This window comes from Citrus clementina, unplaced genomic scaffold (genome assembly GCF_000493195.1).
Source record: "Citrus clementina cultivar Clemenules unplaced genomic scaffold, Citrus_clementina_v1.0 scaffold_3, whole genome shotgun sequence".
NCBI lineage: Eukaryota > Viridiplantae > Streptophyta > Magnoliopsida > Sapindales > Rutaceae > Citrus > Citrus x clementina.
In genome coordinates, this window is record NW_006262339.1 from 10,412,582 (window position 1) to 10,436,553 (window position 23,972).

General features: G+C 33.6%; 4 protein-coding genes across 12 annotated transcripts; 3 read left to right on the forward strand and 1 right to left on the reverse strand.

Moving 5' to 3' along the window:
• The first annotated feature begins 860 nt into the window (after window positions 1-860).
• On the forward strand, window positions 861-5,135 carry LOC18049602 (renalase). The gene is made up of 9 exons (XM_006440956.2): window positions 861-1,229; window positions 1,338-1,437; window positions 1,613-1,793; window positions 2,142-2,214; window positions 2,311-2,490; window positions 2,960-3,057; window positions 3,287-3,375; window positions 3,500-3,673; window positions 4,839-5,135. The coding sequence occupies exons 1-9, from the start codon at window positions 1,187-1,189 to the stop codon at window positions 5,008-5,010; spliced, it is 1,110 nt and encodes a 369-aa protein (XP_006441019.1). The 5' UTR covers window positions 861-1,186; the 3' UTR covers window positions 5,011-5,135.
• Window positions 5,136-6,758: 1,623 nt separating this feature from the next.
• LOC18046167 (pentatricopeptide repeat-containing protein At3g18020) lies at window positions 6,759-10,920 on the forward strand. 5 transcript variants are annotated; one of them, XM_024187704.1, is made up of 3 exons: window positions 6,759-9,567; window positions 9,633-9,725; window positions 10,472-10,920. In XM_024187704.1, the coding sequence occupies exon 1, from the start codon at window positions 6,769-6,771 to the stop codon at window positions 8,845-8,847; it is 2,079 nt and encodes a 692-aa protein (XP_024043472.1). In that variant the 5' UTR covers window positions 6,759-6,768; the 3' UTR covers window positions 8,848-9,567; window positions 9,633-9,725; window positions 10,472-10,920. The 5 variants fall into 5 exon arrangements, with proteins under 5 accessions (XP_024043472.1, XP_024043473.1, XP_024043471.1 ...); XM_024187705.1 differs by having other exon boundaries at window positions 9,685-9,725; XM_024187703.1 differs by having other exon boundaries at window positions 6,759-9,183; window positions 9,467-9,725.
• A 234-nt stretch (window positions 10,921-11,154) lies between these two features.
• Window positions 11,155-13,993, forward strand: LOC18046168 (photosystem II 10 kDa polypeptide, chloroplastic). Its single transcript, XM_006440958.2, has 5 exons — window positions 11,155-11,388; window positions 12,508-12,566; window positions 13,204-13,259; window positions 13,525-13,577; window positions 13,742-13,993. The coding sequence occupies exons 1-5, from the start codon at window positions 11,238-11,240 to the stop codon at window positions 13,834-13,836; spliced, it is 414 nt and encodes a 137-aa protein (XP_006441021.1). The 5' UTR covers window positions 11,155-11,237; the 3' UTR covers window positions 13,837-13,993.
• Window positions 13,994-14,179: 186 nt separating this feature from the next.
• LOC18046169 (DNA repair protein recA homolog 1, chloroplastic) lies at window positions 14,180-20,524 on the reverse strand. Of its 5 annotated transcripts, none has more exons than XM_006440959.2 (13): window positions 20,175-20,524; window positions 19,948-20,039; window positions 19,604-19,679; window positions 18,266-18,328; window positions 18,027-18,156; window positions 17,829-17,914; window positions 16,932-17,057; window positions 16,457-16,561; window positions 16,294-16,350; window positions 16,118-16,180; window positions 15,967-16,043; window positions 14,784-14,856; window positions 14,180-14,596 (listed from the first exon to the last, which is right to left on the reverse strand). In XM_006440959.2, exons 1-13 carry the CDS (start codon window positions 20,445-20,447, stop codon window positions 14,495-14,497), a joined length of 1,323 nt encoding a protein of 440 aa, XP_006441022.1. In that variant the 5' UTR covers window positions 20,448-20,524; the 3' UTR covers window positions 14,180-14,494. The 5 variants fall into 5 exon arrangements, 4 of the variants coding, with proteins under 4 accessions (XP_006441022.1, XP_024043475.1, XP_024043474.1 ...); XM_024187707.1 differs by having other exon boundaries at window positions 16,130-16,180; window positions 18,266-18,331; XM_024187706.1 differs by having other exon boundaries at window positions 18,266-18,331.
• Window positions 20,525-23,972: the final 3,448 nt, after the last annotated feature.

Sequence of the window (23,972 nt, forward strand, 5' to 3'; positions counted from 1 at the left end):
AGATATAATATACTGTTAATGTAACTATATTTTAACTTATTTATTTATTAGTAAGTATAATGCCATATTTACAAGTTTAATTTTTTATTAAATAATTTTTTTTTTTTTTGCGGATTTACGGATTTTTACGGATTTACATAAGTAAATCTATATCCAATCCACTAACTGTGGATTTTCAAAATTTCAATCCAACCTAATTTACTAATCCACAGATTAAATTTTTACGGATTGAATTTCTACGGATCAGATGGATTGAGTGGATTGAATTAGATTCTGAACACCTTTAATTTTGCACGCCACTTTATCACACAAATAAATTTCTGTTCTTTCCTTGTAATTTTATTTTACCATGTAGTTCCATCTTAGGTTATTCCTTAAAACATGTACAACTTGAAGAGTCATTAGCAGTGGGGTTCTGATAATTTTATTAAGCTATAACAGAATTTTGTAGAAGTTAAGAAGTTAAATTTTAAAATTCACATGAAATAGGTAAATTATCAATTTAATTTTTTTTTTTCATTTTACCGTAACTTTATTGACTTTGGACCCCTTTCCTTTCAACTCTTTTCTTATATCTTTCTATGATAACAAAAGCCGAGGTAGTTTATTTGTAAAGTTGAAGAAAACCATGAAAAAATAAAAATATAAATTTGCATCTCACACATGATTTAATAGATTATTACTTTTAGCTTGCATTCTTTGAAAAAATTCTCATACATAAATAATAGCGTCAACTAATACTTTGAGAAAGATAATATTTAGATTGTTAACCTTTATATGGACGGCTAAAAAATAACCATTAATCAATCTCTACATCCACTGCTAAACAATAGCCAATAGCCATTGATCTTGATCAGCCTAATTTTTAGGTTTATTGTCATGCTTGGTGCAAAATTGCGAAGGTCTTTGGCCACCCAAAAAAAAAAATGTTGTGATTGTAACATCAGGAAAATAGTCATCAACGGTCCCTTAAGGATGTTAATATATGAAAATATGTTACCTTAAGGCGAATTTAAATACAGATTAGGCCTATCCATGAAAATTCCCCTGAAAAAATCGTTACTTAACGTCAGCTCAATAAATAAAATAATTAATAACACTACGGTACTTTTAACTGCCCAGGCGCTCTGTCGCGTTGGCCACCTGCAAATTCACAAATCAACAAAAAGCAGAGAGCGGGGACACCATGAACAACGCTGCTTCTAAGGTTGCCGTCGTCGGAAGTGGAAGTGAGTTTTAATTTTTTTTATATAATTTTTTTTGCGGGTAAATTAGTTAATGGATTGGATAACTAAAGTTTGATGAAATTAAATTATCAAATTGTTAATAATGGACAGTATCAGGAGCTGTGTGTGCTTGCACTCTAGCTAGAAATGGTATCTCAGTGACTCTCTTCGACTCCGCTAGAGGACCTGGTGGCCGCATGTCTCAAAGAAGGTTCCTTTGTTTTACTATTTTTATTTTTAAATCTAGTGTACGCTGAAATGCTAATGTTACGGTGAGCGATTCTGTCACGAGATGTTGCAGAATTGCACATGTGTGCGATTATAAATGCTATTGTGGTTATACGTGCTATTGTTAATTTGAGGTTCTAAATGTGCAAACTTTGTAGAGAAACTTCTGAAGACGGGAAGGAGATGTTGTTTGATCATGGTGCTCCATTTTTTACTGTTACCAACAATGATGTGTTGGCTCTTGTTCGCGAGTGGGAATCAGGAGGTCTTGTTGCTGAGTGGAAAGTGAGCCTCGGTTCCTTCGATTGTGTCTCCAAAAAATTCGTTAATATACAACAGGTTTATAACAATTCTGTGTGAAAATATATATGTGCATCATTGTACTTTTTAATGCAGGCACCTCAGCATTGTGCTTGAATTTTAAGATGTTTTTTTTAATTAATTTTTATTCATTGGAACTGAGGGTTGCAATTCCTCAGCTGTTCGTAGCAACTCTTTTAGTTACTAAGGATAAATTAGCTTGATAGGCTTGGTATCATTAGTTGGTTCACCAAAATGTTATTATTGTAGCATGGGCACGTTTTCTGTACTTTTAACTTTGTAACACAAAAGAAAAATTGTACATGTGCATGTATTCATCTTTCCTTTTTCAGATAACAATTTCTCTAAGATATTAATTTAATCTAGGATGGAATGAACAAAAAGTATGTGGGTGTGCCGGGTATGAACTCTATTTGTAAAGCATTATGCCGTCAGCCTGGTATGTAGCAATGCTATAGTTTTTCTTTAATTATATTTAATGCAAAGTAAATAGAAACCTAAATAGTGTCTAATATTTCACTTTAATATTCTTCAGGAGTGGAAAGTAAGTTTGGAGTGGGTGTAGGGAGGTTTGAATGGTTAGAGGATAAGAATTTGTGGTCAGTGTCAGGGTTGGATGGACAAAGTCTTGGTCAATTTAATGGTGCGGTAGCTTCAGACAAAAATGTGGTTTCTCCAAGATTTAGAGACGTAACAGGGAGACCACCTCCTCTTGGTATATCGACACATTCCAATCTTTCCTTAAACAGAACTGTTGGTGAAGATTGTTTCTTTGTTTTATCACTCTATTACAGAGTTGAAATCCATAAAATAATGCACACAGAGTTTCTTTTCCATTTTGCACCATTAGTTCAATTTGTTATTGTCTGAAATAAACTATTATACAACCTGAAATTAAGAAAATGGAATGGCTTTGTTTCTTTTGGTTTTACTCTGGCTTAATGTAGTGTTACATTTTGCTTATCCTCATCACTTTGTTAACAATAATACTATGTGATCATTCACAAGGATGGTTCCGACCATTCTTTGTTGATCTCATCTTTCGGCTGGATTTCTTCCGAAAAGTGCCATGACTTCCTTTTTCTTCTTTTTTGCAAGTTGCAAAAATGGTATGAATTAATTTGTGACACAAATCAATTTTGTTAGAAACAGTTATAATTTTGTGGTTATTTGTTTTGGTACAGATTTGACTTTTGCCCCAGATTTGGCTGTGAAGTTGGAAGAAATTCCTGTCAACCCTTGTTTTGCTCTAATGCTGGCATTTTCGGAGCCTTTATCTTCGGTAAGAAAATAACTATGCATCGATCAATTAGATACTGTATAAATTTTTAAATCAATGGTTTTCTCAATTCTTATTATGGTTTAATGATTCAAACTTCTTGTTCCATTAACCTTTCCTTTTCTTTTCTTTGCTGCAGGACCCTTCCTATCAAATTAGCTACTTAAATGTTTTGAAAGGTCTATATATGGTAGTTTTTGGTTTCTGATTCTACTTTAATATCTCTATTCAGATTCCTGTAAAAGGTTTCTCTTTTCAAGATTCTGAAGTTCTGAGTTGGGCTCACTGTGACAGCAGCAAGCCTGGGCGATCGGCCAACAGGTGTGTAGTTTTATTTTCCATTGTTAGTGACTTAATTGAGCAAATGATCTAGTTTCTGCTCCATCTAGATTTCATTCCATTTTCTTGTTTTATCTTGTCTCACTGTTTACTTCCTTATGGTTAGCGAACGATGGGTATTGCATTCAACTGCAGACTATGCAAGGACTGTAATTGCACAAAATGGACTTCAAAAGCCTTCAGAAGCAACATTAAAAAAGGTGGCTGAAGAAATGTTCCAAGAATTTCAAGGCACGGGTCTCAGCATTCCTCTGCCAATTTTCAGAAAAGCTCATAGATGGTCAGTATCTGAAGTAAATACTATAACTGCCAATCATTAGATCAGCCAGGGACATGTTAAAAATTTCAGGCTCATCCCACTCTGCATGACATTACACCAGGTTCATTTGACCTGGAAGTTCGCTTGCTAGAGACATGTAAAAATTTCAGGTGCATCTCATTCTGCACTAATTTAGAGCAAGGTTAATTTGTCCTGGAAGTTTGCTCTATTTTTCAAATTCACCATCTGGTTTTACATCCTAACTGGCATAAAAGTGATAATGCTCGCTTGTCAAGTCCTATATTGGCTTGTTCTTGGCAGCATGGCTAAGACTATGAGCACTATGAAGTCAACTATTTGTTGCACGTACAAAACCACACTTGAGGGTTGCATGAAAAATATGTTTTTCATTTTCAACTTATTATCATCTTGCGGTGATTGCTTAATTTTCTTTATGCAATTTTTTAATTAGGGGGATGGGTTTTTCCCTGGAACTGACATGGAAACCAAAAACATTGAAATGGGCAGCTGAAAATCCACTTAAACATCAACCTTGGCTTAGAAATAGATACATGACTTTGAAGTTTGAGGACATACAGAGACAGAAATTTGTGCATGATGGTTTTGACAGTGGGCAACTAAGTTCATTTACAACTGTGAGTGATGTGGCTCTTGTTGAAATTGTTCAGGTATAGAAGGTCAAATATAACATGTAGGTTGGGTGGTTAGCATATAAAATTGCCCATAACTATATGCCCACAACTGGAGCTAGCTGGTCATGCAAGCTTCCTTATCATAAGTTACATTCATTCAAAGGTGTGAATTATCAATTACTTATAGGTTTTACATTATGTTTTCCAACTTTTTTTTTTCAAATTATGCTTCAAATGGGTGTCAATTATTGTTCTTTTTACATGCACACATACCAAAAAAATTTATAGGAAAACATTTACAATATAAGTTTATTTACACCTATACAATTTAGCTTGACATAGTAATGGCTCATCACCCCACTCAAAGGTCAGGAATTCCAGTGCATTATACACTGAATTGTTGATGTAATGCAGATATATCATGACATCGACATCGTGCATGATATAGCATAAAATGCATTCGTTGTTGAGCAAATTGATTCTTCTTTCCCGCTCTTAGAGCTAAATATATCTATCAAATGGTTTGTTTCCAGGGGAAGCGCCTTTCCAGCTGCAAGCATAGCAAAAGAGGAGAGATGCCTCTGGGATGTAAAAAGGAGACTAGCCATCTGTGGAGATTTTTGTGTTAGTCCAAATGTTGAAGGTGCAATACTTAGTGGCCTGGATGCAGCTTCAAAACTTACAGAGATTCTTAGTTGCTTATAGCGATGGTATCAACAGTTGTTCAAGTGAAAAACGCTTCCATCATGCCTCATTTAAGTAATTGTTTGTTGATGTAATTCGGTTTGGCTTGCTTGCCATTTTGAAAATTATAATCACTTAATACTCTTGTTTAATTTTAGCGAGTTGTTCGTTTCGATTAATGGGATATGTAATGGAAATCATTCTTTTCATCGTTAATCATCTTTGTACAAATATAGACCTGTCTGTTACTTTTCCCTTGTTCTTTTTAAACTTCATGGGCATTGTTGCTTTTCGCTGCCGCACTTTACCTTTTTCTTAGTACAGATGAGAAATGCCGATCAGAGCAGAGAAGTCTATTGAAATAACTTCAGAAATCTAATCCCCGCAGTGGGAAGATATCTTTCTTTACCGGTCGATCCACGTATCTACGGAAGAAGAAGAGAACATATTTTAGAGTGGTACGTGATCTCCTTATTATATTTCACCAGCTTCTATTTTTCTGTTAACTGTATTAAAAATTTTTAGCTGATCATTATCTCTTAACATATCTCACCAAATTCCGAATGTAGTCTTATTTTAATTTTTATATTTCTTTCAATCACCTATCTTATAAAACTTATAAAATTTATTTTAAAAAAGGAAAGAAAAACTCTCATAATTACTATAATCTCTTTCTTTTTAAAGGTTTTATCCATTGTTGTCATAGCCATGAAAAAAGATTTGATACTTCCTCATCATCCTCTTTTGAGTACTATAAATTAAATTTTTCCATGATTATAAAAGTAGAATATACAATATTTGAGAAGAGATGCTAATTTAAAAAGTTAAAAGAAATTAGAGTTTAAGAAATTTGATTAATTAAATAAATATTAATACAAATTATCATATGGGTACACTTAAAAGTCATTTATTTTTTTAAATCATTCCATATAAAGATAAAATAGATATTAGCATAAAAGTGATTAGTGAGATTGGTGAGATATAGTGAGGAGGTCAAATATCACACCTCCATAATTTATTTTAAGAGAAACCCAAACCCACTACTAGGCCAATGTTTTATTGGGCCGTTATAGATAAAACAATTTTTTTTTCAAAATTTTAATTGAATTGCAAATATTGGAAAAAAATTAGGCAAAATAACAATAAAATTAACTTTAAATTTGCTCCAGTTTATTGACTTAATTTAAGATTAAATAATTTGGCCGGGTTATACATTATTCTAACACCAACATTATAAGGTGAAAAATGATTTGGGAATCAAAATCTGATAAAAATATATTCAAAATGATGTAATTTTGAGTTTGTTTCCTTAAAAAAAAATTGTAAACAACATTATTTTAATATATTTTTGTCAGTTTTTTGTCATACTTTAGTTTAGATATTAATGGTAGGGGTCAGGGGTGGGTGTTTAGTTTAGATAAAATCAAACTAAACTAAATGTGAAATTTATTTCAAATTTTTTTTATTTAATTCTAAAAACCGATTATATTTGGATTCAATTTGAATTAAAATCAAACCGAACATCATACCCAATCAAGTTACATGCAAATAAAAAAATAAAAAACCTAAATCTAAAAAAAATTCCAATTTTCCTCAAATTTTAACCCAAATCGAATTTTTGATCTAGAAGTATAATTCAAATCCGATCTAAATTTAAATCTGAACCGATCAAACAGAATTTAAACCCGAACCGGACCAATTTTTAAATCCATACGCATCCCATATTTAATGACCGGAGTTTCAGCACTCAAATAAACTTAACACAAAAGCCCAGGAGACATGCATTCCAAATGCTTCTCGCAACTCTTCCATCACCCAAAAAAACTCAACTCTCTTACAAAACCAAACATCACATTTGCACTCTTCTTCTTCACAACATTCCCACAAAAAGCACAAGAACCTCTAAACATAAACACCCGCGAATCAGAACAAGACATAACCAAAAAGATTCACAGACTCTGCACCAAACACCGCAACGTCGACGAGGCCCTTCGCTTTCTCGATCACCTTCGCATTTTTGGCTACCGTCCCAATTCCCTCAACATCAGCAGCATCATCCACGCTCTCTGCGATGCCAACCGGTTCGCCGAAGCCCACCACCGGTTTCTACTCTCCATTTCCTCCCGTTGCGTCCCTGACGAGCGCACTTGCAATGTAATTATCGCTTGCTTGCTTGGCTCGAAAAACCCACTTGATACTTTGCGTGTTATAGGCTGTTTGTATAATGTTAAGCCGGAGTTTGTGCCTTCTTTGGTTAACTATAACTGTTTGATGGATCAATTGTGTGGTTTGTCGCGTGTTGGTGAAGCTCATAAGTTGTTTTTTGATATGAAGAGTAGAGGCCATGTGCCTAATGTTGTTTCTTACACTACTTTGATCCATGGGTATTGCAGAACTGGTGAAATGGATGTTGCGTATAAGGTGTTTGATGAAATGCGTCACTGCGGTGTCTTGCCGAATTCTCTTACTTATAGTGTCTTGGTTCGTGGTGTTCTGAGGACACGTGACGTAGAGCGTGCTAACGTGCTGATGTTCAAGCTTTGGGAGAGGATGAAGGAGGAGGAGGACTTGTCTGTGAATAATGCGGCATTTGCTAATCTTGTTGATTCTTTGTGTAGAGAAGGATATGTCAATGAGGTTTTTAGGATTGCGGAGGATATGCCGCAAGGGAAGAGTGTGAATGAGGAGTTTGCTTGTGGACATATGATTGATTCGCTTTGTAGAAGTGGAAGGAACCATGGGGCTTCAAGGGTTGTTTATGTAATGAGAAAACGAGGTTTAACACCAAGCTTAGTATCGTACAATTCTATTGTACATGGGCTCTGCAAACATGGTGGTTGTATGAGGGCATACCAGCTGTTAGAGGAAGGAATTCAATTTGGATACTTGCCATCTGAGCATACTTACAAGGTTCTAGTTGAGGGTCTTTGTGGAGAATCTGACCTTGAGAAAGCAAGGAAGGTTCTCCAATTCATGTTGAGTAAGAAAGATGTGGATAGGACCAGAATTTTCAATATATATTTAAGAGCACTTTGTCTTATAAAGAACCCTACTGAGCTTCTAAATGTTCTTGTTTTTATGCTTCAGACACAATGTCAGCCAGATGTGATAACTCTCAATACAGTTATTAATGGATTTTGCAAGATGGGAAGGATTGAAGAAGCTCTAAAGGTGCTAAATGATATGGTGGCTGGAAAATTTTGTACCCCAGATGCTGTGACCTTCACTACTATTATTTTTGGTTTACTAAATGTTGGAAGAATCCAAGAAGCTCTCAATTTGTTGTATCAGGTAATGCCACAAAGAGGATATAGCCCTGGCATTGTGACATACAATGCAGTTCTTCGTGGTCTGTTGAGACTTCGTCGTGTGGAAGAAGCAAAAGAAGTTTTCAATTGCATGTTAGGCATTGGTGTAGTTTCCGACAGTACAACTTATGCTATAGTAATAGATGGTTTATGTGAGTCTAACCAATTAGATGAAGCTAAGAGGTTTTGGGATGACATTGTCTGGCCTTCAAATATTCATGATAATTATGTTTATGCGGCCATGATCAAAGGGCTTTGTCGCTCTGGAAAAATACATGAGGCTGTTCATTTCTTATATGAACTGGTTGATTCTGGGGTCACTCCAAATATTGTGTGCTATAATGTTGTAATTGATGGTGCTTGCAAGTTAAGCATGAAGAGAGAAGCTTATCAAATTCTGAGAGAAATGAGAAAGAATGGGCTGAACCCAGATGCTGTAACTTGGAGGATTCTTGATAAGTTACATGGAAATAGAGGAAATGATTTTGGTCTGAGAATTTTGCTCACAACCCAAAAAAGATCTCTAGGAGATGGACTCAACTCTATTTAGTGCGTATAGATTTTGGCCAATTGCATGAATCCTTTAGTAGGAAATCTGAATTGGTGGAGAAGTATCAAGGAAGAAACAATGTCCCAGTTAGGCAGACTAATGTCTCCCTTTAACATGGATCTAACTATTTGTTATGAAGAGGCTTCATGTTCATCAAAGCTGATTCAGAATATAGTTGGCAGTGATTCATGTAATCTGGGAAGTCTTGTGGTACTAGTACTGGCAATCATGCTTGTTGTTATTAAGTATGATCCATGTGGATGCTGGTGACACCTATCACGATTAACAAAAGTGCGAGTGTTATTTTACCATAAATCCAAAAGCCTAGGCTTACAGGTAAGAGTCCAAAAATAGTATTCAGCTCTAACATGTCTGTTCACATGGGTCAAACATGTTACCTCCAAAATCATATGATAGATGCTTAGACGACACAGCTCCATCTTTTAAAATTGTTTTACAGTATATTCTGCGAGACAGCACTTGCACAAAAGAATTATATTTGGTCAGTTATCACATTGACACAATGTGAGATAATTTTCTTGTGAAGTAAAGTAGATGATTTTCTCGTGAAGTTAAGTGTTTTGGACTAGCCTACCTATACTAATGACTCTCGATTCAGGAGCTAAAGCATTTTTTGAAACTTCGACTTCTACAGTCAGGAAATATGGCTATCACACAGTGTCAGATGCCCTGATTCCAGCAGCAGCAGTTCTTCGGAAGGTCATCAACTATACCCAACAACTGTCTTTTTCTTACAGGGTCTGAATAATTATTTTCAATCACAGGTTAAGAAAAGCTGTTGAATCTTCCCTTTGTTTGTCTCATCATTTGAAGCAGCATTTGCTGGAGCAATATCAACTAAACACCTTCAGGCACAGGTGAAATCTTATTGGTCCTTGCACCTTTTTATTGGATTCCGGTTAACTCTGGTTTCTCTCCTCATTGATGCAAGTTTTGCATGAGTGATGGATGACAAAATCAGCTATGGTCATCCAAACACTTGTTATTAAAATGTCAATAAAGTGGAGGAAGTCTTCACAAATCTGTAAGTCTCAGTGTAAACCTCAACGAAAATGAAAAAAAGAAAAAAAGGTTAAGAAAGTGTTGCATGAGTCACTCTCCTTATGGTATCAGTTTAAACCTCGAAGAAATCTTCATTGTAATCTAACATTTATTAAGATAGAAGAAAACGAAAAATACACTTGCCTCGGAGCTGTCAAGGCATCATCCGCTTTGAATCAGTGCTAGTTGATGTGTTGTCCAAAAATGAAGTTTTGTGAGTGATTCATGATGATCAAATGAAACTTGGTAGATTTGGTTACTCTGTTTGAAATGTTTGGACTTTTAGGCATGGTATATGTTCCTCCTGTAAGATTTTCTGCATTCTTATGCAGTTCTTTTTTAAAGTCTTAGATGGAACAGCTGTGCCACATCATTCATCCATTCGATAAATTTTGCTACTTACGTTCTTTATTTTGAAATTTACCAGGTATGTTAGTAATTGAGATATCGATAGAAGTTTTGAAAAACTCAAACATGATTTTTATTTGATAGTCCTATTGCGACTGTCCTATTAAAATGTTTCCTTGCTTTTCTGCATTTTGAATTCTAACTGATGACACAGGCTGAGCGTTCAAACCTTGCCTTCAGGGAGATCTCTCCCTTGGTTACAAGCCTACGGCCAAGGCTGCTGCTTCATGTTCCTGATTTGCAGACTTAATTTTTCGAGGACAAACACCTAGCTGGGCATAGGTAGCTTCTGCTGTTTTGCTTTTGTTCCATAAAGATCAAGCCGAGAGCGAGAGTGTTTTCTGTACATGTTTTCAATTTCTTATCGAATTGTAACATTCACAAAATTGATTATGTTCAGAAGTATACTACATCAAAATTCCAGTGCGTCTGAGTCCCAATCTTGTTTAGGCCTGTAAAGAGCAACGCTATTGCTTGAAGCATTTCAAATAGTTTAATTTATGATTCTAGTAGTTCACAAATTGTATCAAACTTATGGATATTTTTAAAACTAGAGAAATAGACAAGCTTGTACTGTTGTGTCCATTGAGAGATCAACCAATGAAATCTCCTGAAAACCCATGGCATCCGTCCACGTGGTAGGTAATGGATGTGTGATGGATCAATTTGTGTCATCTCAAAACAGAAGTGGTTAAACTTGGTAGCCGCATGCAATTCTGAATTTCTGATAATGTTTTGTACTTTTGTAATATCATATCCAGATATGAGCCACATATTAATTGCCACGTGTCAACTCGACAATCACTATTCTCTACTCAGAATTATTATCTAGCATTTTTGGGACTCCGACCACACAAGTTCAAAGCAAGAAGAAACCCAGAAAATTAACAAAAACAAAACAGGAGAGCACAGCAAAGCAAATGGCAGCCTCAGTGATGGCTTCTTCGTTGAGCCTGAAACCAGCTCCTTTCACTGTGGGGAAATCAGCAGCGAGAGGCCTTCCCTCTCTTGCTAAAACTTCATTCAAAATTGTGGCTAAAGGCGGCAAGATCAAAACCGACAAACCCTATGGTATATTCTTCTTATATCGCAGTGCATATGCATGCTTGCATATATCAAATGAATACACATGCAGTGAGTTATGATTTAGGGTTTGTTTAGTATTTAGGTGGCGTGGATTTAAGCCGCGACTATTATAAATTGTGGTTAATAAATGCATGTAACTTTTAGATAATATTTTTAATAAAATTAGCAAAGGTAAATATATGTGTATATATATTAAGTTAACAACAGTACTGAACGGAGCTAAGTTAACAAGATTGATTGTAACGATGATCACTGTAGGTAATATTGCAGCAGTATTTAAATCCCATACTGATACAAACATGTTCGTGTGATTTTACTACATATATAAGTATGCTGAGCTACTAGTGATGGATATACCTAGCACACATTCACAAGTGTTCATTTCTGTGATAGTTAATTCTCACTAATTATAGGGTTTAAAGTTATCTAATATTTTGAATGAAAAAGGGAAAATTGTGAAGTGGATGACAGTTCATCCCAATGTCATCAATACCATAGTTGTGATCTATGACTTCATATTCTTTCAGGTTTTATGCTGCAAAGGTGCCAAAATTTGGCAGCTTGTATTACATAGCATTTCAATATTTTTTTTTTTAATTTTAATAATACAAAAATAAGTTATTTTATTTAAATAAGTTATTTTATTATTAAATAATAATATAATAAATGAAATATAAAAATAAATTATATGATAGTATTATTTTATTTCATAATGCTATATTTCATTATATTATTATATGATATTATATTTATATATTAATTAATAATATAAAAATAATTATTTAATAATTAATTTAATATAATTAATAATAAAATAACAATAAAATTAAATAATATTGATTTAATATTAATATAAAATTACTACAGTTCATCGTAACATCAAATACTGTACAACATTATTATAATACAGTGTTATTACAATACAACATAATACAATGCACCCTATACATGTTACTGCATGCTTGTGTTATGAGTTTAATTGATATTCAATGTTATCAGATAGGCTTGCATGCTATTTTATAGCTTGATTAATATTTATTGTTATCAATTCAATGTCAATAAGATTTGAGAATTAATATCATATGATCATACATGATTCTACAGGAATAAATGGTGGTATGGATTTGAGGGAAGGTCTTGATGCATCCGGCAGGAAGGCTAAGGTTTGTGTCCAGCAATTTTGTCATTTTATTTATATACTCATTTTAGATAAATTCTTCTAGCTGCTTCTCTCTCGAGTCCATTACTTCAATTTCTCTAAGTTTATTGTTTTGCTAAAATATTTATAATTTTTTCATATGTTCTCTACTTGAGTATCAATTTCTTTGTTGTCTTTGAAACTAATGCAAATTTCATCTTGTTTCATTGTAGTATAAATTCCTTAATCAACAACCTTTGAATTCAGGCGAATTATTTGTATATATATTTGGTAATTAACTGTTTCTTTGTGAACAGTTATATTCAATGCTAACTGTTTTGCACCTTTATGCAAATCAAGCACTCATCAAGGAATTAATAATATTTCATCATCGAACCAAGAGCATAAGAGTTCTTCCATCACAGTCAAAAGGCAAATTCCAAAAATATTGAAAAAAAAGAAAAGATACGTTCGTATACGCTTACACTGATAAGGCGAGGTTGAGCAAATCGTTGATAGATTGATATGATATTAAAAGGGGCTTCTAAAGGGAAGGACATGAAAATTATAATGTATTTCAATATTTATTTATATCTTTCCTTTGTCGTGTTTTTGTATAATCTATATTCTGTTAACTCTTCAGCTTTTCAAATTGAATACAGGGGAAAGGTGTTTACCAATTTGTTGACAAATACGGTGCCAATGTTGATGGATACAGGTAGAGATCATTGTTTAGTTTTGTAATTCTTCTACTCTTACAGCTTAAGCCATTAAGTTTTAATTTCTAATTTCTGTTAGTGGGGAAGACAATTTAAGAGTAATATCTATGGAAGATTTTCCTTCCTGAAAAAGGGACCGAGGAAGAAGGAATCTGTTATTAAGAAAATTGGCTAGTTGTTGATATAAGATTAATATTCCATGAAGGTTTACGTATCTGTATATTAGTAAATTTCTGATATACGTTCTGATGAGTCGTTTTACAGTCCTATCTACAACGAGAATGACTGGTCTCCCAGTGGTGATGTCTATACTGGTGGTAAGTGACTCTTAACTATGATCTCACTTTGATTTTCAGGCTGTAATTTCATATCTCAAAACATCAGCACAAATGAAAATATTTGTGTTCAGTCTTGTAGCTGAAGCTTAAAGGTAAATTTGAAGCTTGGACTTAAACTTTCCGGTGCAAATGTGGTATTGCAGGTGCAACTGGCTTGGCAATCTGGGCTGTTACTCTTGCCGGTCTTCTTGCAGGAGGAGCACTTCTCGTCTACAACACAAGTGCTTTGGCACAGTAGATGAATTTCAATCAATGTTACATTATTATCTCTATTTTTTATAACTTGTCAATGTTGCTGTTAAATGTACCTTCCACAGCTACTTCGTGTATCTATTTTGTGTAATGTTTTGGGTGGATTTAAATTGAGACATATAGCCATCTATAATTTGGTACTCCCTTCTGTGCCTTCATTGAAGATGGTTGGCCTGGTTTTTAAACCTAGTCTGAGTAAGCTTATCATAAGGGCCATACAAACTGAATTTGGATCTTGTTTTGATACATGGAGCAGCACCATTGAAACTTCAGTGTATGGACATCAAGTATGCTTCCCATGTAAAGAACAAGTAATAGAGAAAACTGGATAAGTAAAAACCTGCTTTACTTTATAAAAATATCAAAATATCACTGTCATTCCCTATACTACTTTCATCTACATCGCCAAAATACAACAGATGCTTGCCCAGCTCAGTTCACACCACCGTCAACGTGATGCAAAGATTTTCTGTTGTTTTGATCTCAGGAGAACTGGATGGATGGATGGTTCGATTATCGCATCTAACTTCACTTAATTCATAATTTACGGGCCTAGGAAAAAAATCCACCCAATTGTTTTTGCCAGTTCCATTTGAGCCTTGTGTGGTGTATTGATGACAGCTTAATAGTGAATTTGTTTGTACTCAAAACTCTTCAAGAATATTTTCCTCTTGATTAGGCAGAGATACATTCCTCAAAAAAGAGCCCTGATGTACACTTCCGTCTGACATCATAGACCGAACTACCTGAATATATGCAAACCATTTGTTACTCTAACATAGTTTTCTTGCAATTAAAGTCATTTATGCATCCCCCATTATGAGGGAAAGCAATACTTGCAAGTTCCCTACTATTGTAAAAGAGGATGGTAAATCTTCTTTTCTGTTTGAAAAAATCAAACACAAATATGTAAGAGAAGCAGAAGCATATTACCTTTTCTATTTCCTCTTGAAGAAGAGGATTGTCTCTCAAGTACTGCAATGCTTTATCTCTCCCCTGTCCCAATCTATTGATCAAACACAAAAAAGGGAGAATGCCAATAAGCCTTAATTGATTTCTAGAAACTGGGAACATTACAGTCACTTTTTAAGAAAATAAAGGCTGTTTAAAAGTACAAAATAAATTAATGAGTGCATTAATTTACACCACGGTCACCGATTTAGGTACAACTTTTTCTAAAAATAGCTTTTAGATCCAGAAACAACCAAAACCCAAAGATCCCACCTTTTTATATATTATGTCATAAACCTCATTCTACCTCCTGCACTTGCCAAATTCTCAAAACCTCACAAAGCTTCTATCACTGCAATTGTCAAATCCTCAAGGTTCTCAATCTGGTATGAATTGAGAACTTCACTGGTTCAGGCTTGTCTTACAAGCAATTACCCCATCTTAAACCTGCTCTACAGCTATTCTGACCAGTCAAAACAAATATGTACAAATGAGTGGGTCTTACTTGCAACTACCCCAAGCTTACCTGATACCTGAGTTACACAGGGTATGCATGAATATGCGTTTACATCAAGACCTTGTATCTCCATTGGGGTTTCCCTTAAGACCTTTGTATCTCCATCGTTGGGAATTCCCTCAATTCACCAATATATATATATATATATATATAGAGAGAGAGAGAGAGAGAGAGAGAGAGAGAGAGAGAGAGAGAGAGAGCTATTTTGAGTCACAGTTATGAGAATTGGCCACTCAACAGTGCTCAAGAAAAAACCATCACTTTCTTACAGGGCCAAATATATGCGGTGTCCCTGTTGTGCATATTTCTAGTCCCATGTATACTGAAGGTCAAAAAATTATTCAAAGGTGCAAGTCTTATGCAAGTTAATAACAATACAGAGCGGCCCATAATGTAAACTGATCTGAAAGCATATATGTAATTTAATCATCTTGTTGATTTGGCCGTAAAGAACCATAACTAACGCAAATTCATTAAGTACATTATGAAATATGTTTATATCTGTGGCATGCACACATGGGTTTGAATGAGAAACAAAAGGGCAAACAAATTTGATTTTCATGCAAAATGATCTAAAAGAATTGTAAACCATATAAAAAGAACTAGGATGCAACTATGATTACACACAATAGAAGTCCAAAGGCAAACCTTTGGTCTCCATAGCTATACCAAGCTCCTTTCCTCACCACGATATCCATCATTTCAGCACAATCCAACATGCATCCCTGCAAGTTATTGAAAGTCAAAACATAAAGCACTTATAACCTTTGGAGAAATAGTTTTTTATTGCAATACGAACCAGTTTACTCACTCCCTCCCCAAATATGATTTCGAACTCTGCTTGTTTGTATGGCCTTGATACCTATGAATTATGAAAGCAAGTGATTAAGATCAGGAATTTCTCTACCCTTGACAGCATCAATTAGAAACAAAAATTTTGGTGGGGGAACACAAAATAGCAAGGTTTTTATCTACCTTACTCTTTTGCACTCTGACACGAACCCGTACCCCAACATCCTCATCTCCTTTAACCTGCAACAAAGTAAAACAAACTTAATGAGAATTACTAGGAGACTAAAAATGGTTAAATAAAGAAAGTGGAAGAAATATTGAACTGTCAAGTGGTTATTGCACTTACAGACTTTATCTTCCCTGTAGAACGTATTTCAAGACGAACTGAGGCAAAAAACTTTAAAGCAATCCCTCCACTAGTTACTTCAGGATTCCCATAATATACACCAATCTTACAGAATGCAGAATAAGCAATATAATCAGTTGCTAGAAAATGAAATTTTCCAATGGAGCGTAAAGCAGACTGATGCAGAAAACATAGATAAAACAAAAGGCACTACATATAACTCAATATTAAAAGCAGTACTTTCAAGAAGTTCAAGGCTTATCCAACCAAAGAGAAGATATAAGCAGTTTTTCTCCTTTGATTTATCTAAAATGATCCCTTTCTGTTAACCTAACAAGTCCTCCACCAAATACAAACCAGAACCATCTAAAATTCCCATAAGCTTGAGGTCAGTGCTGCACAGATCTCACATCAGTTACAAAAGATACTCTTGCAGCTGTCTAACATCATCGAAAAGAATTAAACCCAAAAGTACCTTGTATCTGATCTGATTGAGGAAAATGAGAGTACAACCAGCTTTGGAGGCATTTCCTGACATTTTACGCAAAGCTTGGCTCATAAGGCGAGCTTGCAAACCAATTTGCTGCATTCCTATCTCACCCTATGCAACAAGAAATGGGACAACATTCAAACACGGGTAAGTTCCCACTCGAGCTAGCAAAATTTGACATAACCTGATTATCCGACACGAACACGACATTAATAAATAAGCATGAATTGTCAAATTTGACATGATTATTAAATGGGCTGGGTCCTAGTCGACAAGATTTTTTTTGCGTCAGGTTAGGGTTAAAGTTCTTAACCGATTTATCCGACCACTGACACTATTATATTTTCAATTCTAAATTAATTTATAAATTCTTGTCATCAAAACTCAAATATTGGACATGATTTTCCCTTTTTATTTTTATTTTTTAGAAGGATATACATATCGACATTGTTTCATTTAAAAAATTTTACATAGATTTAGAAATACAATAGTGTAAATGTGTAAAATATTGGCAAACATGTATATTTTGTAATGTCGATATATAATATTACAAAACTTCAATAGTGTAAATATGTAATATTTCAATAGATATATAGATTTTATAATATATATAAAACAGTGTACAAATATTTGATATAAATTTTGTTAAATATATAGGTATTAAGCAGATTAATGGGTAACCCATTTATTTTCCATGTTGGGTTAGGATCTCAATATTTTGATACGATTATTAAATAGGTCATGTTTGGGTCGACCTAAATTTGACACAATACAAAGCTGACACAGTACAAACCCGACCCGACGACCTATTTTGCAAGCTCTAGTTCCCACTATTTAACAGGGAAACATTGGTTAGTTTGCATGGGGAAAATTATAGCGTACTTCAATCTCTGCACGTGGAGTGAGAGCTGATACAGAATCAACACAAATAAGATCTATGGCACCAGATCTGCACATACGATCGGCAACTGCAAAGTGAAAATTGAATTAGTTAGCAAACATTCTGCTTATAAGAAACAAATCCCACAAGCAAAAGAAAATGAAAAAAAAAACAAAACATGGACAAGAAGGATAAATTACTTTCTAGTGCCATCTCGCCGTTATCAGGCTGGCAAACAATCAAATTCTCTACATCCACGCCCAATGCTTTTGAATATGATGGATCAAAAGCATGCTCTGCATCCACAAGCATTGCATTGCCTCCAAGTTTCTATAAATAAACAGTATAAAACTGCATGACATATACAACAGTGTCCCAGAACTTTCTACAACTGTACAAAAATTAAGAACACAGAAGGTAAGCGCAGACTGATTGGTACCTGCACTTCTGCAATTGCATGGAGTGCAAGGGTAGTCTTTCCACTACTTTCTGGCCCAAATATCTGCTGAGAAAGTTTGCAATTTGTTACAAAGCTTTTTGCACCAGAGTATAATCCAGAAAACAAAATTTATAGTACAAAAATATTTTTTCTTCAGAGTACAGAAAGTCATTATAGGTACTATCTAATGACAGAAATTGACTAAAGCAACAAGAAAAAATATAAGGGAAAAACAGAGTGCCAAGTAACGACAGATTTTCGTTTCTACTTTTGATAACAAACAAAAATAAGCTGGGATTAAACGAGCAATAGTCCATCCTATGATTACAGAATTATCTTAAAAGAAAACAGAACAGCTCATAAGAGAAGAAGAAAATGAGTTCTAAACAACATTTCCAATTCTTAGAGAGATAGTCCCCAGAACATCAATAGGAGACAATCCAAAGCAAATCCCATAATGAAGGGAGAAACATTATTCTATCCCCAAGGAGCTGTGAACTCCACATGACCCATAGCAGTGCTCACTGCACATCTCCATAAAAATTTTTCCCCCTTGATATTCCCAAATCCTCTAACATCTTTGTTACACTATGATAAGCCATAACCCAAACAAACCTCTATCATGTATAACAATCTACTCATGGCCCACGAGCAAATCACATATCAATAACTAATGATGTATGTAGTATCCTTTCTTTCTACTAAGTATGCATCATAGAGAAGAAAAGGGAAAGTTTGGGTGCCTCCTTTGAAGCAAATCACTTGCATTTAAGCTGAAGACAAAACTAAGAATTTAACTTTTCAAGAAGCAAGAAATTTCCAAAATAGAAGTTTTATGATGAAAAACAGATATTGAATGAACCTCAAAAAATAGTAATTAATAGTAATATTACTAGGGAATGTATCAAAAGAACTAGGTGACCGAGTTTGTTTGTCCTTTTGCAAGTAAGAGTAAACAACATTAACAATTAACCACTGAAATCAAAGAGGAAGAAAGCTCATCTGCTTTTATCACTACTGGTTTGGATAAAATCAGAACCTAGTCAGTGGAACTTCCCGATCAAGACACAGTAAATGAATAAAAACATATATAGAAAGACTTGTAATAGCAGACAAACAATGGTATCTTAGTGATCAAAAGATGAAAGGAACATTTTTCCACTATGGATCTTCCAAAAATCTTCTCCTTTCACCATCACATCAAGTCACGGAGCAAGCAAATGATTCCTTATTGAAATATTTTCTCTCAAAAGCAATGTTTCAAAATGTTCACCATATGGCCAATGAACTATCATATAAGCATCTCAAGCCCCGCATGGGAAGAAAAAAGGATAATACCTCCACAATTCTCCCTTTAGGAAGCCCACCACCTAAGGCCAAATCCAGCGTCAAGCAACCACTGGGAAAGGTTTCACTGCAATGGTTAAAAAAGGAAAAAAAAAACAGAAAAAAGAAACAAAATTAATCCTACACCTCTAGTACATAAGTCATAAGAAGGAAGTGGCATAGGGCAATAATAACCAATAACCAAAAAAAAAAAAATTAATGATTAAGCACATCGAAGGGAGACAAAAAAGAAAAAACGCAGTCTTAAAAACAGCAATAACAAACATGAAATGAAAAAAATAAGTCAAATAACATATACATGTTATACTGAGATTCCAGGAGACAAGGAGACATACACAAGGGCTCCACCAGCACTGCCCAATCTTGTAACACTCCCTTTTCCAAATGAACTGTTTATGTCATTCATTGCTGCATCCAACGCTCTTTGCTGTAACAAATTTGTATGTTTATTAATATTACTAAGAGAGGAATGTTTATTCATTCAACCAGAAGTATAGCATAAAGAATTGGAAGAGTTATTATTATTATTATTATTATTATTATTATTATTATATGTACCCACCCGGTCGAGGAAGCGGGAGTCTCCGGAGTCGGAAGAAAAGCCATTAACTTTTCCGTCAAATTCGCAGCTGATTTTCTTGTCACGTTTTCTGGCAGCTGACAGCTTGGACGAGGCTGTGAAGAACCGAGAGCGGGAAGATTGGCAATGAAGGGGACTTGAAGAAATTGACAAGAGACATAAGTGTGTCTTCATGTTGAATGGGGAGAAACATAGCTGATGACACACACCCAGTTTTGCTTTCAGAGGCACAGCTGCTGCTGCGAGAGACTCCATTATTTGTAAGAAAATAATAGACGAAACACGAGGAGACACAAGTCACAGAAGCAGAGAGCAGAAGCAGAAGCAAAGTGGGTCAGTTTATGGCTTATGGGTTTCTCTCAGAAGAGGGTAAGCTATCGTTAAATGGGCCAGCCCGGAATCTTTGGCCCAGTTTAAATGACGATAATTAGAAGTTGGGGTGCTAATAAAACTTATTTAACAATAAGAATATCAATTTTTCCTATTGCAGAATCCCATCTCGTTTGGGATTAAAATGTATTTTTACATACTAAATTAAAGTGGGATGGGATAAGGGTAAGGATAAAAAATACATCCTATCTTTATTTGTGGGACGGGAGAAGAATCAATTATAAAATCTTGTCCCGTCCTATATATCCGCTGATCTTATAATTTTAAAACTATTCTAAATTTTTAATTATTTATTGAAGTTAACTTTTGAAAGTTTTTGTTAATTTTTTATTTTTGCTTAAACTTTGCAACTTAGATTGATTTGGTTTAGGGTTGAAACTTCGAACTTTTGATTTTTCTTTTGCTACTGGTTTGGTTTATTATTATATTGTTGAATTGTTGGATATTTAAACATGCCTGAAGTTAGTTACTATCTAAATCTATACCTTTTAAAGCGTAAGTCTTAGTATTAATGTGCAGTGAAAACAAACAAGCAATTAAAAAATTTTAGCATAAAATTATATTCGAACATGCATGTAGTCAAAGCAAATCTACTTATTTAATTATTCTACTTTGTATTTATTCAAGATGTAGGCCATATTGAATTATGATGATCCTTAAAAGAAAAAAAATGTCAAAATTTTTTTTATTGATAAGGGGGTGGGACGAGATATTTAACAAGGACAAGAATAGGATAAATTTTTATCCCAAAAAAATAAAAGAATTGGAATGAGACATTTTTTTTTTATCCCACTTGCATATATGGGACAAGACCGAGATTGACACATCTCGTCCCATCCTACCCCATTGCAGACCCCATTTTACAATGCTCTATGCTACTTGTATTTATTTTACAATGCCCTATACTGCTTGTGTGGTGTTGTGATATGAAATCACAAGTAAAAATCCTTCTCAATTAAAATCGTTTGAGAGTGGGGGTTATTTGCACTCATATACTAAATTTGAAAAATGATAGAGGTTATTTGAACTCAATAAAATATTCATTAAATTCATATTTTAATTATATTTTATATTACTAAAATATCCATGATATAAATTCGCATTAAGGGCAAAATAATATATTAAAGAAAATTTTTTACTTTCTATGTCATTGTTGAATCCATCTATAAAATTGTTCACAATGAATGATAAACACTCATTTTTTTTTCCATAAACCCCCAACTTTCCAATTGGTATCATACAAATTTAGATGGGTAAAATCTCATTTATTCTCTATATTTTTAGGTTAGTACTCATTTAGTCTCTGTATTTTTAAAAAGGGAAATTATCATTTGTATATCCCATACTTACTTTATTATAAAAAATACTACAACACTTTGAGAGTGTATCAATCATCCAACCTAAATTGACAAGAGTTATCTACCGACCACTAAACTGTTAGCTGCGTTTGAAAGTTAATGAAATTATAGTGAATTGATGATTTTACCCTTGAAACTTAAATTAAAGTAAAGGAAAATTATTGCTTGTATACCCTTAAATTCTCTTATTATCACTTATATACCCTTAAATTATCTTATTATCACTTGTATACCCTCAAATTATCACTTATATACCCTTAAATTATCTTATTATCACTTGTATACCCTCAAATTATCACTTATATACCCTTAAATTATCTTATTATCACTTGTATACCCTCAAATTATCACTTATATACCCTTAAATTATCTTATTATCACTTGTATACTCTCAAATTATCACTTATATCATATGAAAAGACTATATTACCTCTCTGACGTTATCATTTTTAAACGACAAGTAACGGTTTAGTGGACGATGGATACATTTTGTCAACTTAGGATGGACGATTGATACACCCTCAAAGTGTTGTAGTATTTTTTATAACGAAGTAAACTAAGAGTACACGAATGATAATTTTCCTTTTAAAAATAACTCAAACATACGTGTCTTTACTTTTGGTTCATTTTGACTTACTTTTACAATACTATCTGATTAACACTAAAATGTGTATGTATAATAAGGATAAAATTATTAGTTTTTAACTTAAAGTGTTGATTAATGCTCGCATAACTTATAAATTATATGAATGCTCCACAAATAAATTTTTGTGTTAAATTAATTTGTTATATGTTAATTTTTATCTTATAAATATTTTTCAGTAATAAATTGAAATTGAAAGCGGGAACAAAGAAGGATTGCTGGAGCAATTTGGAAGCATTATTGAGGAGATGTAAATAAAATAAATAAAAAAAAATGAAAATGAATAAAAAAATACAAAAGAAAAGAAACCAAAACAATTTGGTTTCTCATAATGGTCAAGTGGCCATGATGGTCACTTGACCATTACACATTTCAATGTACATATATATATATAATAATAAAATAAATAAAGATAATGCATTCCTTACCTATAAAAGGCAAGGAAATGGAGGAGCTGAGGGGCAGAAGCTAGAGAGCTATTTGGAGAGCTGAAGCCGAGACTGAAGAATTTTTACCTTTCTTTCTTTTCTTTTCTTGTTTTCTTTTGTATCAATTTTCTTTGTAATATATTTTAAAAAGTTTATCAAATAAAAAGAGTGTTGTGTTTTGTTTCAACATGAGTAGCTAATTTTATTAAGCTGAGGTGAAGGGTGAACCTCAATATTTCAAACTATTAATTATTATTATTTTCTCAAATGAGTTTTTAAGTTTATTTAATTCTTTTCTAATTATTTTTATATTATATTAATTTATAAATCTCACTGGATTTTATGGTATTTTGACATAATGTCGACACATTAATATAATGTGTCAGATTAGGTAATTTATTCTATATTTATCCACGCACATATAATTAAATAATATAATAATTAATTGGTAAAAGTGAGACAAAATATAAATGAGAGAGTATTAAAATTATAGTTTGAATACAGAGAGTGGATCCTAAACCTTAACTTATTTTTAAATCAATTTCAAATAATTTCTTTGCCCCGCAATTAATTTTCTTAGTTTTATTAGATTTAAAACTCCCTGTGGTTCGATCCCGGTCTCACCGGGTTATATTATAACTAGACACTCTTATTCTTGAGAGTAATATACTTTTGAGTGGTGTCAAGTTTCTGGCGCCGTTGCCGGAAAATTTTCTAAATTTGGTATTAGTTTGTCTTTACTTTATTTTAATATTTTTTTTGTTTTGTCGTTACCATCTTTCCGTGATTCTATTTTATTCTCTTTTTATAAAACTTCAGTTAGCACCCCTTTTCTTTTCAAACCTTAACATTATCCATAAAATTTGTGAAAAAACTTCATCTTAGCCTAGAAACCTTTGCAAATCAGTCCCCATTAAATTTCTACAATTTACTTTCAACATTTATTTTAAATGGTTGGTTC